Below are 18939 nucleotides of genomic sequence, written 5' to 3' on the forward strand. Positions count from 1 at the left end.
AAAGATATAAGAAGGGGCTTGAGGGTCATTTGGAAAACAGAGAGAGAGAGAGAGAGAGAGAAATCGATTTTCTAAAGTGAGAAGTTCTCAAGAGAAAAATCGATTGAAGAAATCTCTTGCAGTTGAGGGGTAGGGATAGCAGCTTCCGGAGAGAGAGATTCTCATCTGGAGATACATCAGCAGAGAGAGGTCGTAAGTGATCCAAAGGCCTTGACGCAGGGCCAGAAGGGCCACACAGAAGTGACGCAGAGGCAGAGAGAGAAAGTCGAAAATTAGAGCAAAGGGTCAGTTTCATCAATCGGAAGCCGAGGTGTGAGACCGAGAGGCTGAGAGCAGTGACTTTGGGTTTCTGATTGAATTCCCAACTGGGTGACACAGTGCCTGAAAGGGTTGACGTTGGGACAGCATAGAGGCAGCGCATAGCTAGCATAGTGCCTGCCAAGGGCATCTCATCTAGTAGTCAAAACAGTCGAGAATTTCCTCCATGATTGTGTGAGGTAAACTCACAAAGCTTTTACTAGTATTTCTCTCTGTAACTGAATAACCGAAGAGGTATTCAGAGATGTATTCATAATTTGCTATTGCTTAAAGTTAATAATATAAAACCCTCTGAGTTGTTGCACACATAGGGTTTTTTCGGGGACTATTTGTCCAAAAATAATTGCGTCCTATGTGTTGCATTGTTCTTTCTTGCTCAGTATTTTGTTCCGCAAATATGTATTTACTTCGAAATTTACCATAGAAGATAGTAAATAACTTGTATGATTTAAATCAAGTAGGAGAAGTAACATCAGTTTGCTACAGTAGGGATTCCAACTTAGGAATTTTCACATGACAGAGCTCTTCATAAGTATATTTATGACATTAGACTATAGTACAATTTATGTTCTTCTTTAGAAAGAATCAAGTCAGCTATCTTGCAAGGGTTGGCCTTCATTCAGAGAATTTCGTCCTTTTACATATAAAAGGAACACCAAATTCCAAGAACCACAGAGGTGATCATGGATACTTATGTACAGAAAACAATGATATTAAACAAACCTCGTTGTTGCTATAATTCTCAAAGATTACTAGACACATTATATAAATTTAGGTCACATAATTCACATGAATGATGCCAAAGAGATGCCATAGGGCAAACTTTTGTTTCTTTAACTTCCTCAAGGTCGAATCCTTTTATAATTCAACTTACAAGGATACGCTTGGCCTTGGTCTCTTTCAAAACTACTTGAACAGTCAAAGATATGACGGAGCACGAATTAGAACATACACTTGCATAAGAGATGACTAAACTCGGATTTCTTCATACTTGTCACAATCTCTCAAAACAATACTTACCTTAAAAAAATGTATGCACCTTCTTCCACAGAGACATAACACAATCTTGTGCTTTCTCCATAAATTAGACTTGTTTGTCATTTTGATTTTGACTTCTCCAGAAGTCTCAATATCAAGCTTAGAAATATAGGGATAATGAGCCACAAAGATGCTTACTTGTCACTGGGCTTGCTCGCTTGACACACATTATTCCACAAGAAATTGCTTCAAATTTCGCTTGTCTACTTCAAAGATGTATTGCTTAAAGTTTGCATAGTTACCACAGAGAAAGGTGTCAAGGGTTTGTAAACTTTCACATAGGATAGATAACACAGGTCCACAATTTTTCATAATTAGTGCCACAAAGCTCGTATACAAAGCACGCATAAGAGTGACACATTGTTCAAATAAAGGAACCATTGAAGCTCGCATTCCACAAGAGCCACAAAGCTTCGCTAGGAGAATAGCTCTCATATTCATAGGAAAACTCAGCCATAATAGACATCAACCTCTTTTGTAGCTCGAATGCACGCACAGAGTTCGGATTAATTGTACAAATTTACCATGGATCGGACTCATACAGAAGTAACCACAACCTTTGGATAGAAATCATGTTACAGGAGTAATTTGGATCTTCACTTAAACTCGTCATATCAATAGAAAATTCAAATTTTAGCTCGGGCCATGAAGAGAATTTGGACAGAGATATAATACCACTAAGATGTGACATAGATATCCTATAGACCTTGGCCTTGATAAGTCTCAAAAAAACTCCAACCTTCTTACACAAACTTCTTCGTCATAGAATTCAACCAAGATCACAAATAAGAGTAAACTAGAATCCTGGTCTAAATCAAACTTACTTCGCCCATAAACTCGATTGTTCCAAGGAGTAATTTCATACTTGGTTATAGAGACAACTCGCATTGTCACAGAGGCTTGAATTAGAATTATGGGTCTTCTTTCCACAACACAATACTTCTCCTTCAAGTTTATCACAAAGCTTCACATATATCACAAGGACTTCGCCTATACATCCACAGGAATGTGCCATAGAACAGAGATTGGAGGCCACAAAACCCACACTTGTAACAGAGGTTAGATGCCACACAGTCTTAGGAGGAACTCGATTGACCAGGAAAGAATTTGGCTGACCTTAACTCGTCTTCCTTGTGTGCTTGTCTTCTTCAAACTACTATTTAACCAGCTCTGATACCATGTTGAATTTGCTAGGGGACAAGCTAGCAAAATAATTTTCTTCAACAAATAAATACTTCCAATGATCAGTAAGCATTAGTTCCACATAGCATTTGTTTCAATATCATTAAGCAGTTATACAAAAGAAAAATATCAACCAATAAACATGAATGTGTAGTAAAGTTACCATGAGACACTGAGACAAGAGACATAGAAATTAGGCTTGAGGCCAAGGCAAAACCCAAAAGGGCAAAATGTGAAAATTCTATCACTGCAACAACTTATTTATTTTACCTACTTATTTTCTAACAAGTTATTTCTGAAAATCCTTCAGTAAACATTGAAATAAATTCTGCTGCAGATATCATAATACAGAAACAAACACATGCACAAGAATTAACACATTGACACAAATATTTTGGACAATCAATCCCCGGAAAAACCCAATGTGGGAAAATCGGTGCAGCAAGGGAAGATTTTATTATTCAACAATTCTTCAGTACAATTGGGTGCCAAATTGGCTTACCCAACAGAGAGAAAATTCATCCAACACTTCTCCCACTCTCAGCGTTAGCCTGGCTAACCTTTACGTAGCTCCCAGACCCTCTATGTCAGTCCTTGCCTCTCTGCGACAGCATTGGGCCTCTCTACGTCACTGACGCATGCCCTCCAACGACCGTGCAGTCTACAACCTTTGCGTCTGCCTAAGCTGCCCTGCGTCTACCTCTCCAACCTCTGCGTTGTTCCCCTAGTGTTGTTCCCAACTCTCTGTTCCGTACTTGTTGCCTCCTGCTGCTCTCCAGACCACTAGTTCAAATTTCTCGGCTAACCCTGCTCCAGAAATCGAACTGACTCATCTCTCTCATTGTGTTCTCCAACTGACCCTCAAGCCTCTTCTTATACTTTTCCTGTTGGCCCTTCAACGGCTGAGATTAAATCTCTAATCAACGGCTAAGATTAGATTTGGCTTGATCCATGACTTTTGGAACCTTCTAACCCAGTTTTATATTAATACCCATTAATATTTTATTTTTCCTAAGTTTAGACTTAAGAACTCCATTAAAAACATTAATTATTTTAATATCTCCCAAACCAATTAGAATTTGCCCCAACGATTTCTGGGTCTTGGAGATCTCATGTGTTTTAGCCTCTCCACCAATTTTCAAGGCTAGAGCACATCCGATGCTACCCCAAATCAACACTCCCGCTTAGCAAGGACTGTGCTCTAGTAATACTCCACACCAAGCATTACTCTAATCATACAGCATCAGTACCTGTGCTAAAGCTAAGCCTCCCTGCCCATCATCCTCTGCACTGTTGCATCCTGTACTGCTACCCATGGCTCTATCACTGCCATTGTTACATCTATACTGCAGCTCCCTCTGCATCCGTGTTGTTGTTGGTCCATCTTCCCAACACTGCATCTGCACTACAAACTCCTCATCATGTCGCATCGTGCTACTACTGACTGCTACTACACAGCAACATCATACCCATTTCTACAAATAAAATGGATTCTTTATCATCCCCATCTTCTCCCTGAAATAATCAACTTAGTTCTTCCAAGGGCCTTGGTAAGGATATTTGCCACCTGTTCTCTTGTAGGAGTCTAGCTCAATTGTACAGCTCCTCGTTGGACACAGTCTCTGGCAAAGTGACACCGGATATCAATATGCTTTGACTGATCGTGAAACACTGGATTCTCAGAGAACTTGATGCAACTTCGATTATCACACATGATCTTGGTCGCCTCCATCTTTCTTCTGAATAAGTTTACAGGAAGTTTTCTAAGCCATATGGCCTCGCACGAAGTTGTGGTTGCGGCCATATATTCTGCCTTTGTTGAGCTCAGAGCCACAGATTTTTGTTTCCCACTGCACCAAGAGGTCATTCCTAATCCAATGTTGAAACAGTACCCAGAGGTACTTTTCTGATCCACTAAACGTCCTGCTCAATCTGCATCAGTAAATCCACTCAATTTGAAATCCTTACTCCTGGTGTACAAGACTCCATAATCGATTGTTCCCTGTAAATATCTAAGAACATGTTTGGTCGTTGCCCAATGCGCCCTCTTCGGCTCCACCATGAACTGACTGAGGGTGTTGACAGTGTAGCAAATGTCTGGCCTGGTATTGACCCGATATATCAGGAGCCTTATGAGCTACCTGTATAGGGTGGGATCAACATCCTTGTCTTTTGATGCATCAATCTTCTTCCAATTAGTAATCATTGGATTAGCCATGGGCCTACAATCCTCCATCCTAAATCTCTTCAGGATTTATGTAGCATATCTCCCTTGCCCAAGGAAGATCTCCCCCTTTTGCTACCAAACTTCCAAACCCAAGAAATAATGCATTCGTCCCAAATCCTTCATGTTGAATTCTGTGGCTAGATTCTTCTTGCAGTCATCGATGAGCCTGGATGATCCTGTCAAGAAGAGATCATCCACATATAATACTAAAATTAGAGGCTCATTCTCTACAACCAGATAGTAGAGATTTGGATCTATGTCACTCTTGACAAATCCCATTTTTTGCAAGTAGCCATCGATTCGGCCATACCATGCTCTAGGAGCCTATTTCAACCCATACAAGGCTTTCTTCAATCTACATACATGAGACTTCTTCTCATGTGTCTCAAAGCCCTCTGGTTGTTCAATGTATACCTCTTCTTCTATCACTCAGTTCAAAAATGTCATTTTGACATCCATCTGATGAACCTCCCACCCCATCTGTGCTGCAAGAGATATCACGGTTCTAATAGATGTATACCTAGCTATCGGGGCGAAGGTCTCTTCGTAGTCAATTCCTTCCTTCTGAGCATACCCCTTAGCCACAAACATGGCTTTGTATTTCTCAACATTGTCGTCTGCAACGTATTTGATCTTGTAGATCCATCTTGAACCTACCGCTGATCTGTCTTGAGGCCTTGGCACTACCTCCCACACATTAGTTACCATTATGGAGTTGTACTCCTCTACCATCGCATCCAACCAAACTTGATGTTGAGCTGCCTCCTGAAAGTTGGCAGGGTTCCCATGCTGAGCTACTAATGCCTGATATCTATATGGTTGTTTTCACTCCCTCTTATTGTTCCTTGGAGCAATTATGAATTCCTCTGCATCTCACAAAATCTGACGAAATTCCTTGCTCGTTCTTCCTCTGCCAATAGGTGCTTTTGTTAGCTCCTCCTCATCCTGTGATTCTTCTTGACCCGAGGAAGAATTCTTTTCTCCCATTGGTAGGAGAGGTTTGACCAATAGTTCCTCTTTTAACTGCTCCTCGGAAGGCATTTCTCGAGATTTTCTGAAAGCATTGTCCTCCATGAACTTCACATTTCGTCGAATTACTACCTTCCTGCTCCCTGGAGGATAAATTCTATATGCCTTAGTGTTCTCGCTATATTCCACTAGATATCCTTTCTCTGCAGTTTGATCTAGCTTCTTCCTCTTTTCTTCGGGTATGCGACAATATGCTTAGCTCCCAAATATCCTGAAATCACTGACTTCAAGCGTCTTCCCTGTGAAGACTTTCTCTAGAGTAATCTTGCCCAATGCCCGATGAGGATTTCTATTCTGAACATAAATTGTTGTGTTCCATGCTTCTACCCACAGGAATTTTGGCATATCTTGATCATACATCATGGCCCTACCTACTTCTACAATAGTCATGTTCTTTCTTTCTGCTACTCCATTCTGCTCCAGATTGTAAGGAGTTGTCCACTCTCTTCTGATGCCCTCCTTAGCGCAAAAATCAATGAAGTCCTTACCGACATACTCTCCACCATTATCGAAGCGCAAAACTTTTATTTTCTTCCCAGTCAAATTCTCCACCAAAAACTTGAACTCTTTGAAATGACCAAAAACCTCGTCCTTGGTTTTCAAAAAATAAATCCAAGTTTTCTTTGAGTGACCATCAATGAAGGTAAGGAAGTACTCAGCACCACTAAGAGATTTAATGGACATGGGTCCGTCGATATCTAAGTGTATCAATCCTAGTACACTCTTGGTCGTGTTTTTACTTCTAGGAAATGTTGCTTTAGCATACTTTCCTAGTGCACATCCTCTACATACATCATCTCGTTCCGTACTCAGATTTGGAACTCCTGTTACAGTGCTCCTGAGAATTCTCAGAGCCCCATGGTGCAAATCTCCCATTCTTTTGTGCCATAGTTCGTTCAAATCCTTGTCTCCATGACTACCTATTAGTGCCATTGGTATTTCTAGTTGTAGTTTGTACAACCTGTTACTTTTGATCCCAATCTGCACTTTCTTTTTCCAGCTCGGGTGTTTGACGTATACTTTCTCCTTGATGAAGAAAACGTCATAGCCTTTGCCTTGAAGTTGCGACACGGAAAGTAAGTTCATCCCCAATCTTGGTACATGCAACACATTGGTAGCACGAAACCGCTCTCCCATTTCTGTTTGAAAAACTATGGTACCCCTCCCTACTAGAGTACATTTTGCCTTGTTCCCCATGGTGATCTGAAAGTTCATCTTCTCCTCCCAATAATCTGAGAAACATTTCCAGATTCTCGTCATATGCCAAGAGGCCCCACTGTTTATATACCATACATTTGATGATGTAGAGCTAATCACACAAGCCACTTCTTCTTCCAGCCTGGAAGCCAACATAGAGAAATCAAAATCACTTTCTCTTGTGCAATTTTCTGAAAATCTGTGCAAGTCTCCTGACATAGATGCCTCCGCATCATGGTCTCGACCCATAATTGATTTTCCTTTCCTGTCTCTAATTACTTGCTCTGATACCATGTGAAAATTCTATCACTACAACAACTGATTTATTTTACCTACTTATTTCCTAATAAGTTATTTATGAAAATCCTTCAGTAAACATTAAAATAAATTATGTTGCAGATATCACATCATAATACAGAAACAAACACATGCACAAGAATTAACACATCGACATAAATATTTTGGACAATCAATCCCCGAAAAACCCAATGTGGGAAAACCGGTGCAGCAAGGGAGGATTTTATTATTCAACAATTCTTCAATACAACTGGGTGCCAAACTGGCTTACCCAACATAGAGAAAATTCGTCAACACTTCTCCCAGTCTCAGCGTCAACCTGGCCGACCTCTACGTAGCTCCTAGACCCTCTTCGTCGATCCCTACCTCTCTGCGTCAACACTAGGCCTCTCTACGTCACCCACGCAGGCCCTCCAGTGACTACCAAGTCTATAGCCTCTGCGTCTACCTGAGAGGCTCTGCGTCTGCCTCTCCAACCTCTGTGTTGTTCCCCTGGTGATGTTCCCGACTCTCTGTTTCGTACTTGTTGCCCCTGCTTCTCTCCAGACCACTAGTTCAAATTTCTCAGCAAACCCTGCTCCAGAAATCGACCTGACTAGTCTCCCTCAGTGTGTTCTCCAACTGACCCTCAAACCTCTTCTTATACTTTTCCTGTTGGTCCTTCAACCACCGAGATTAAATCTCTAAGATTAGATTGTCTTGATCCATGACTTTTGGAACCTTCTAACCCAATTTTACATTAATATCCATTAATATTTTATTTTTCTTAAGTTTAGACTTAGGAGCTCCATTAAAAATAATAATTATGTAAATATCTCCCAAACCGGTTAGAATCTGCCCAAACCATTTCTGGGCCTTGGAGATTTCATGTGCTTTAGCCTCTCCACCAATTTTCAAGGCTAGAGCACATCCGATGCTACCCCAAATCAACACTCCCTCTTAGCGAGGACTGTACTCTAGTAATACTCCACACCAAGCATTACTCTGATTATACAGTTTCGATACCTGTGTTGATGCTAAGCCTCCCTGCCCATCATCCTTTGCACTGTTGCATCTTGTACTGCTGCCCATGGCTCTATCACTTCTACTACTACATCTGTATTGCAGCTCCCTCTGCATCCGTGTTGTTGCTGGTCCATCTTCCCAACACTACATCTGCACTACAAACTCCTTCTCATCATGTTGCATCGTGCTACTGCACTGCAACATCATACCCATTTCTACTACTGAAATGGATTCTTTATCATCCTCATCTTCTCCCTAAAATAATCAAACTTGGTTCTTCCAAGGGCCTTGGTAACGATGTTTGCCACTTGTTCTCCTGTAGGAGTCTAGCTCAACTATACAACACTCCTCGTTGGACACAGCCTCTGACAAAGTGACACTGGATATCAATATGCTTTGACCTATCGTGAAACACTAGATTCTTAGAAAGCTTGATGCGACTCTAATTATCACACCTGATCCTGGTCACCTCCATCTTTCTTCTGAATAAGTTCACAAGCAGTTTTCTAAGCCATATGGCCTCGCACAAAGTTGTGCTTGCGGCCATATATTCTACCTCTAATAAGCTCAGAGCCACGGATTTCTGTTTCCTACTGCACTAGGAGGTCATTCCTGATCCAATGTTGAAGCAGTACCCAGAGGTACTTTTCCGATCCACTAAACTTCCTGCCCAATCTGCATTAGTAAATCCACTCAATCTGATATCCATAATCCTGGTGTACAAGAGTCCATAATCGACTGTTCCCTGGTGTACAAGAGCCCATAATCGACTGTTCCTTGTAAATATCAGAGAACATGTTTGTTTGCTGCCCAATGTGCCCTCTTCGGCTCCACCATGAACTGACTGAGGGTGTTGACAGTGTAGCAAATGTCTAGCCTGGTCTTGACTAGATAAATCAAGGACCCTATGAGCTGCCTATATAAGGTGGGATCAACATCCTTGTCTTCTGATGCATCAATCTTCTTCCAGTTAGTGATCGTTGGAGTACCCATGGGTCTACATTCCTCCATCCTGAATCTCTTTAGGATTTCTGTATCATATCTCCCTTGCCCAACGGAGATATCCCCCTTTTGATACCAAACTTCCAAACCCAGGAAATAATGCATTCATCCTAAATCCTTCATGTCAAATTCTGTGGCTAGATTCTTCTTGCAGTCCCTAATGAGCCTAGATGATCCTATCAAGAAGAGATCATCCACATATAATACTAAGATTAGAGGCTCATTCTCTACAACCAGATAGTAGAGATTTGGATCTGCGTCACTCTTGACAAATCCCATTTCTGCAAGTAGCCATCAATTAGACCATACCATGCTCTAGGTGCATGTTTCAACCCCTACAAGGCTTTCTTCAATCTGCATACACAAGACTTCTTCTCATGTGTCTCAAGTTCAATGTATACCTCTTCTTCTATCACTTAGTTCAAAAATTTCATTTTGACATCCATCTGATGAATCTCCCACCCCATTTGTATTGCAAGAGATATCACGGTTCTAATAGATGTATACCTGGCTACCGGGTAGAAGGTCTCTTCGCAGTCAATTCCTTCCTTTTGAGCATACCCCTTAGCCACAAACCTGGCTTTGTATTTCTCAACACTGTCGTCTGCAACATATTTGATATTGTAGATCCATTTCGAACCAACCACTGATCTGTATTGAGGCCTTGGCACTACCTCCCCAGACACCATTTACCATTATGGAGTTGTACTCCTCTGCCATCGCATCCAACCAAACCTGATGTTGAGCTGCCTCCTGAAAGTTGGCAAGGTCCCCATCCTGAGCTACTAATGCCTGATATCTATCTGGTTATTTTCGCTCCCTCTTATTGTTCCTTGGCGCACCGATGAAGTCCTCTGCATCTCACAAAATATGACAAAGTTCCCTGCTCATTCTTCCTCTATCAGCAGGTGCTTCTGTTAGGTCCTCCTCATCCTGTGATTCTTCCTGACCCGAGGAAGAATTCTTTTCTTTCGTTGGTAGAAGAGGTTTGACTAACGATTCCTCTTTTGACTGCTCCTCGAAAGACATTTCTCGAGATTTTATGAAAGCCCTGTCCTCCATGAACATCACATCTTATCGAATTACTACCTTCCTGCTCCCTGGAAGATAAATTCTATATGCCTTAGTGTTCTCGCTATATTCCACTAGATATCCTTTCTCTGCAGTTTGATCTAGCTTCTTCCTCTTTTCTTCGGGTATGCGGCAATATGCTAAGCTCCCGAATATCCTAAAATGACTGACTTCACGCGTCTTCCCTGTGAAAACTTTCTCTAGAGTAATCTTGCCCAATGCCCAATGAGGAGTTCTATTATGAGCATAGACTGTTGTGTTGCATGCTTCTTCCCACAGGAATTTTGGCATATCCTAATCATACATCTAGCTGCTTCTACAATAGTCCTGTTCTTTCTTTCTGCTACAATAGTCCTGTTCTTTCTTTCTGCTACTCCATCCTACTCCAGATTGTAAGGAGTTGTCCACTCCCTTTTGATGCCCTCCTTAGCGCAAAAATCAATGAAGTCCTTATCGACATACTCTCCACCATTATCTGAGCGCAAAACTTTTATTTTCTTCATAGTCAGATTCTCCACCAGAGCCTTGAACTCTTTAAATTGACCAAAAACCTCGTCCTTGGTTTTCAGAAAATATATCCAAGTTTTCCTTGAGTGGTCACCAATGAAGGTAAGGAAGTACTCGGCACCACTAAGAGCTTTAGTGGACATGGGTCCGCAAATATCTGACTATATCAATCTTAGTACACTCTTGGCCTTGTTTTTACTTCTAGTGTTGCTTTGGCATACTTTCCTAGAGTACATCCTATGCATACATCATCTCGTTCCGTACTAAGATCTAGTACTCTTGTTACAGTGCTCTTAAGAATTCTTAGAGCCCCATGGGGCAAATGTCCCATTCTTCTGTGCTATAGTTCGTTCAAATCCTTGTCTCCATGATTGCTTATTAGTTCCACTAGTGATTCTAGTTGTAGTTTGTACAACCTGTTAATTTTGATCTCAATGTGCACTTTCTTTTTACAGTTCAGGTGTTTGACGTATACTTTCTCCTTTATGAAGAAAACGTCATAGACTTTGCCTTGAAGTTGAGACACGGAAAGTAAGTTCATCCCCAATCCTGGCATATGCAACACATTGGTAGCACGGAACCGCTATCTCGTTTCTGTTTGAAAAAACTATGGTACCCCTCCCTACTAGAGTACATTTTGCTTGTTCCCCATGGTGATCTGAAAGTTCATCTTCTCCTCCCAATAATTTGAGAAACATTCCCAAATTCCCGTCATATGCCAAGAGGCCCCACTGTCTATATACCATACCTTTGATGATGCAAAGCTAGTCACACAAGCCACTTCTTCCAGCCTGGAAGCCAACATAAAGAAATCGAAATCACTTTCTCTTGTGCAATTTTCTAAAAATTTGTGTGAGTCTCCTGACGTAGATGCCTCTGCATCATGGTCTTGAACCATAATTGATTTTCCCTTCCTGTCTTTGATTAATTGCTCTGATACCATGTGAAAATTCTATCACTGCAACAACTGATTTATTTTACCTACTTGTTTCCTAATAAGTTATTTATGAAAATCCTTCAATAAACATTAAAATAAATTTTGCTGCAAATATCACACCATAATACAAAAACAAACACATGCACAAGAATTAACACATCGACACAAATATTTTTGACAATCAATCCCCGGAAAAATCGAATGCGGGAAAAACAATGCAGCAAGGGAGGATTTTATTATTCAGCAATTCCTCAGTACAATTGGGTACCAAACTGGCTTACCCAACAAGAGAGAAAATTCGTCAACACTTCTCCCAGTCTCAGCATCAGCGTGGCGGACCTTTGCGTAGCTCCCAAACCCTCTGCGTCAATCCCTGCCTCTCTGGGCCAGCACTAGGCCTCTCTACGTCACCCACGCAGGCCCTCCAGTGACTGCGCAGTCTGCTGCCTCTGTGTCTGGCTCTCCAAACTCTGCGATGTTCCCCTGGTGTTGTTCCCGACTCTCTCTTCCGTACTTGCTGCCTCCTATTGCTCTCCAGACCACTAGTTCGAATTTCTCAGCTATTCCCGCTCCAGAAATCGAACTGACTGGTCTCCCTCAGTGTGTTCTCCAACTAACCCTCAAGCCTCTTACTTTTCTTGTTGGTCCTTCAACGGCCAAGATTAAATCTCTAATCAATAGCTAAGATTAGATTTGGCTTGATCCGTGACTTTTGGAACCTTCTAACCCAATTTTATATTAATACCCATTAATATTTTATTTTACCTAAGTTAGACTTCGGAATTCCATTAAAAATATTAATTATTTTAATATCTCCTGAACCAGTTAAAATCTGCCCAAACCATTTCTGGGTCTTAGAGATCTCATGTGCTTTAGCCTCTCCACCAATTATCAAGGCTAGAGCACATCCGATGCTACCCCAAAAAACTTAGAAATATTTCCTTATGCAAGAGAGAGAGTTCAATTGTTCATCAATACATCAAAAGTAACAACATTAAGAGAATGACCAAACTAGTAACAAATCCCATGCCAAATCAAATGCCAAGCCCTTGTTCTTCTCCTTCTGATTTTGGCCCCCTTAATCCTTGTATTATGCGCTAGAACACAGATCATCCCAAGATAGATCGATGTGTACAAATGAGGAGAGGTCTCCTTTATATAGATTTCCAATGGGGTCGAATGGGTGCCTCTTAGGGGCCCAACAGACATAAAAGGCCGACTTTGAAATATTTTTGGAGGCAACATATAAATTCAAAATTTTAAATTCTTCACATGAAAATACCAACCATGGCAACCATATTTCCAACACTCCCTCTTAGCCAAGGAGGTACTTTTCATTCTCTCTCTCAAGATCAATCTCCCTAACCAATCCATAGGCTCACAACCTACAAGACTTATGTACAGAAATTTCGCACTTGAACTTCGCTCCTTGGTTTATTTGGCCCTTACTCAAAAACTTTGGATCTAAGCTTAGGACTGCGGCCTTATATTACATAGGTTTGTCCAATGAAAATATGCTTAGATAAAAGATAGAAGTGAACAAACCTTTCTCATAAATCTTTCTTCACGTATTTCGACCTTCAAAACTAACGTGCACAGTCTTATCTCAGCTACCTAGAGCAATGTAAGCCACTTCAAGTGATCTTCTTAGCTGCCTATGCCACTTACCTTAGCTCTAATGCCATGTTGAGATATCCTTAAGGCAGCTATTAGGGATTTATTATTTTTCATCTCTATTATTTGACAATTACTTGTGATGTTATTATCTTCATCTTCTTATGTTCTTATCATCAAATAAATGCCAATACAATGAAGATCACAAACACATAGAAAGAACACGAGAGATAGGCTCCAAGCTAGTGCCAAACCCCTCTCTTAGGAGAAAACCCAAAAAATTCTCTTCTTCTAGAATCAACTTCAAAGGAGACTTCCAAGACCAAGACAAAACACTAACTTTCAAAACCAAAACCAATATCACTGCTTCCACCAAAAACCAAGCCAGCCAGCCTTCCAACCTTCTAACAATACAAGACAATTTCTCCAAAAAACAGCGAGGCAGTGACTCTTCAAGATGAGGCTCTTCTAGCCTTTTGATATCACGTATAAAGTCTGCAATCCCTTCCTACAATTTCGGACTTGTGGAGAACCCAGAAACCCTAGGTTTTTCCCTCGTTTGAGCTGCAACAAACAATAGATCAAGGATCGAACTCTTCTAGGATTTATCTTCTTCCTTGTTGGACTTTTCCTTCCTCTCTAGAACCTTCGCATTTCTTAGCTAGCTGCATATAGGGCAGAAGAGATGTGTGCTTAAAATGTATGCCCAAATGGAGGTTGAAGTCCTCTTATTTATACCTTTCTCATGGCTCTTCAAGCCTAGATTGGGTCGACTTGTGGAAGGTTGGCCGACTTGGTCTTGGGAGCAAATAAACATTTATAGAATACAAAATAATATTTTCTTGTTGATACAAATGCCCAAAAGGGTATTTTATATAATGACATGGACCATGACTCGTGACAAAAAACTAGAAGCACTCAATGAGTGCTTTGACCTTGTGATCAATAATTTGAGCATGAAACCCATGCTATGAAATAATTTTTCTTTTACAGTATTTTCTTTTCTTCTTTTGACAAGTACATAAAAATCACATAATGTCATGAGCCAAACAACAAATATGAAGAGTGATACTAGTTACATTTTCAACAATATAGACTTCCAAGGGGGTCAAATCAGTGCCCCTCAGGGGCCCAAACAACATAAACAATAGGAGGCCGACTTTGAAATATTTTTGGAGGAAACATAACTTCAAAATTTTAAATTATTCACATGAAAATACCAACCATAGCTACAATATTTCCAACACATTGCACCTATTTGCGTATATTTAAGTTAAGGATGTACTCTTTACTTTCAACCACCATCAACCTTAGATTGTATTGTTTATTATATTTCTAAGCATGGCTAAGGTTGACCTTATAGATATAGACTTATAACCCCTCTTGGGGAAAGCACCCTACCTCTTGAGTTGTGTGTAAACACTCAACTCTAATATGTAATTCTCACTAAAGTGAACCATTCGTTCTTTATAAAAGTGTTTTTCCTAAGGACACCATGAGTATTGTGCTCTCTTATATTTGGTTATGTTTCTCTCACTAGAACACTTGTGCTTTTATATTCTCTCTCTAGGGTTACACTACTTCAATGATGCATTGCCCTCTCTTGGTTTAATCCTTTCTTTATTACAAAAATTAGGTTTGTGTTGGTTTTGTTTAATTCTCTTGACGACGCTTGCGAATCTCAACATGGTCTTAGAGCACATATGGACCTCATTTAATTCAACTATTGATCCAAATTTTTTTGGTTGGCGGCGTTGTTTGAAGCTTCTTTGCAACTAGAAGACTAGGGTTTCTCCTATGGTTTAAACCATCCTTCAAATCTTGCACTCTTCCTTCCTTTACTCGACAACAAATAGCATATTACAGATATTTTTTGAGGCTGGTACCTCTTAACTTCTTAAGTCTATTAAAGTGAACTTCTAAAGACTTTTCATACAAAGGTTCTTTGCATTATTGTTGAACCTAATAGACTCAAAACATACTGAAAGTATATAAGTATTATTTTGAACAATCTCTTGCAACAATCAAATCCTTTGCTATCATATTTTAATATTTATAGTATCCCTGCAATGAACATAAATTGGATTATTACTCAAAATAGTTGTTATGACCTATGGGGCACATCCTTCAATGTTGATTTTTTATTTATAGTTGACTTCCTATCATAATGCCCATTCCCATGTGAAGCTCCACTTCCTGTTTTCTCCCTCCCATATTTTTGTCATTTCCTCATTCCTTGCCCTTGCATGTAGTTATCTAATATCAACCTAAGCTTTTGACCAACATTGGACCATAGCTGTTCCTAATTTTTAAAACCAAATTCCTGTTATTTCTCAATTTGTGTTTCCAATTTTGACCCCTCAGACAGCATAGGAATCTAAAGAACTGGAATATTTGAGGGAATTATCCAAAGGCAATGAACAGTATTGAATTGCTTATTATAGACATCCACTTATGTGGTCTACCACCAGGCACAAGAGAAACACAGGCCTTATTTAATCAAGTATGACATAGATATAGAAGAGGCACAGCCCATTACCAAAGGTTAATGCATATTGAACCCCAAATGGTTCATGCCCTGCAGTTTCTAAAAGGATCTGCAACAAAAATTTAAGCCTGGAAAAAATCATTTGAGATTTCACAAGCATTCTTCTTTTTCATGACAGTTATGCAAAATCACACCCAATTGCATCATTTCAGATAATGATAAAGACCTATAAATACCTATAACCACAGTTACATTCATATTAGATCATTGCACAAAACAAGCCTGCATTTCACTGCAAATGGAAAGAGAGAATACCTGCATTGTTTTGCCCAGCCCCATGTCATCACCTAAAATGCCTCCTCTGGATTTACAGTGAAGATCCCAGAGCCATTTGATACCTTCACGTTGATGTGGGTACAAAGTGGTTGCTATTTTGCCAGGAAGTCTATACGTTTGTTTGCCTTGTGTGAATGTAATTGCTTTTGATTCTTCTAAAGCAACCTCTTCCGCTGAGCTGCTACTCACATCTTCATATTCATACACATTTTGTGCATGATTTTCCTTAGTAGTAAGAGCATGCTTTTTCAATTGCACTTTAACTGATTCTGCAGAATCTAATGAACTGTTCTCATCTTCAGAAAACCCGGAATTATCTTCATCCACAGAAGAAGAAATCGCTACCGCTGAAAAAGATTTAGAGGGTTTTGTCATTTGTTTAATGCCCTTAGAAGGTCTTAATTTTGCATCAGTTTCACTACTTATGCCATGTACATGTTTTGCATTAAAACTCACAAAAGTAATAGCTTGATTGTGATCCCTGTTATCATTTCCAGTATGCAATTCAGTGCACCTTGAAGATTCAGCAGAATCCTCTTCGCCGTCACCAACCTTAACAGACACTGAAGACAGAGCAGACAAAGCACTCTCAAATTCTGGAGCATCCGAGCTGTGGACTAGGGTATCAACTCCATCCTCACGATCCTCAACATGCCCTGTATATTCCTCATCACCTGCTGATTCTTCATCGCATATACTGTTCACCTTGTCCCTTCTGACCTCAACCTCAGCTCCAAACTCCTCATCACATTCACTGTCTGAACCATCCTTGAAATAATTCGAAGCATCTAAAATCTTGTTTTTGAGAGTTTTCCGCGGCTCTGCATTATCTAACTCTGCAGTTATGGAGTGTTCTACACGTTTGGAACTTTTGATGCTTAGAGAACCAAGCCTTGAATTTATTTCATCCAAATCATTTTTCGAAGATATCTTATCCTGTCTCTGTTTAATACTAAACCCTTGGCATCCTGCATTGCTTCCTTCAGAATAACCACCATCATCTTTTTCACTAGTTGCCGATTCATTAGACACCAAACAATGAGAACTCAAAGTAATATCATCATTAGAAGCTTTACACAGTCTTCGTCTTCCAGCTACTCTGACTTTACCTGTGTTCTTTCCTGTACATTCGGGACCATTTGAAACAAAATAAACAGACAATTACAATTTTTTCTTACTTTTTTGGGGAAATAAAAAGGAAGATTTTACTAATAATACAGAGTGTGCATAGTTACAGACTAGTCATGCTGCCCAGTGAGTAAATTTCCAGGTAGGGAATGCTTATTTTGACTCTTGACGTACGAAAGACACGATATCTTCACTGATGCTGTTATATTATCGCAATTCTTTAAACTGATATATGAGCCATTGCCTATGCCAGAAATATATTAGAGCTTTAATAGACATCGCCGCTGGCAATTTAGTATATATCAAAGATCCAAGACGGTCCAGAGAGCTCTTCAACTAGCATATAGCTCTACTTCAAGCTGATCAGTCCAGATCGTGTAATTGTAAGGTCAACAGAGTATTAAGCCATCTACTCAATTTTTCCAAAAGTCAAAGTTTTCCAACATCTGCCCTGAGTGGCATGTTTTAATAAGGGAATTGTCCAAGTCCTGGTTGAAGAGATACCCTGAGAAATATAAATAAAGTGAAGGAAATCCGTGTTATGTGCCACCTCAGTCACATAGGATGTTTCCCAAAATAAAGTTCAACAAAATAAAATATCTCACAACCAAGTTGACCTTATCTGGTTTTCCGTTATTGAAATGTAAGCAATGAAGACCAACTAAATGTGGATATGGGTTCTTGAGCAAAAGAACATAACAGCGCATTTGAGAAGGTTTCCGGAGTCATTGCTAGAATTTCAACCCACGGAACTGCATGTGTAATTGTAGCGATGCAAGAGCGCAGAAGAGGGATAATTATAAACATCCAATGGGAGAGATGCGGTTGGTTTGAGATTAAAAAAAGAAAAAAAGGAACGTCAACAAATAATGCGTCACCCTAAGAGCCACCCTAAAAAAAAGAGCAAACAAATAGCCCTATCCCTCCTGCGATGGAGGCCATTCTTCTCAATTTTCACCCCATCCACGTTGCATTTCATTTTTACGGTTAGAGTAATTTGTATTCCAATATTAATTCCCGATATACCCAGGGGAATATTTTCAAGGTTTGACAAAATGGATAACATATGGGAATTAACCCTGAAATTTGTCTAAGCACAAACAATAGCATTTGATCATAGATAAATTTTAGGTAAGGAGTAACCTTACCATTGTTTTGGGCCTCAGGCTCCATGGATTTGGGTTGGGATTGTGGTTGGGGTTGGCTTTGCTTCCCGGCGGATTCGGATGCAGAACTATTTTGATTTAAATGAGGATCTGAGAGTGCCGAGAGTCTCTGAGCTCTCAGGCGGGCCAAGTTTTGGAGAAGCTCTGCATTCTTCTGGTTGAGGCTCTGGGGTTGTCTTCTCCGCCCCGTTTCGCCTTCCTCTTCTGGCTTCCTGCTGTTGCTGCTGCTCATCATTGCTCTGTCTTTTCCCCTCAAATTCGTCTAACGGAACAAATGAAATCGATTGCAATCCATCCGAAGAAAAGAATTTATTTCCCTCCCTTTTTATTAAAAAACCTTGCAGTCGGCGTTCGCTTTGTTTTTCTAAATTAAATCAGAGCTCTACAAAAATGTGGA

The 18939-nt window shown here is 40.2% G+C and overlaps 1 protein-coding gene across 1 annotated transcript in view; it reads right to left on the minus strand.

Annotated features, from left to right (window-relative positions):
* Positions 1 to 18939, minus strand: part of CHR24 (chromatin remodeling 24) — a 227993-nt gene extending 209054 nt beyond the window's left edge. Inside the window, exons 1-2 of the mRNA XM_089436427.1 lie at positions 18525 to 18939; positions 16228 to 17369 (exon numbers count right to left, since the gene is read on the minus strand). Coding sequence (XP_089292553.1) covers positions 16228 to 17369; positions 18525 to 18777 — 1395 coding nt within the window. The 5' untranslated portion in view covers positions 18778 to 18939. The remainder of the gene's footprint in view (positions 1 to 16227; positions 17370 to 18524) is intronic.

Source organism: Pinus tabuliformis, chromosome 5_2, assembly GCF_031772625.1.
Source record: "Pinus tabuliformis cultivar Carrire ecotype Pingquan chromosome 5_2, CPIR1, whole genome shotgun sequence".
In the NCBI taxonomy this organism is placed as follows: Eukaryota; Viridiplantae; Streptophyta; class Pinopsida; order Pinales; family Pinaceae; genus Pinus; species Pinus tabuliformis.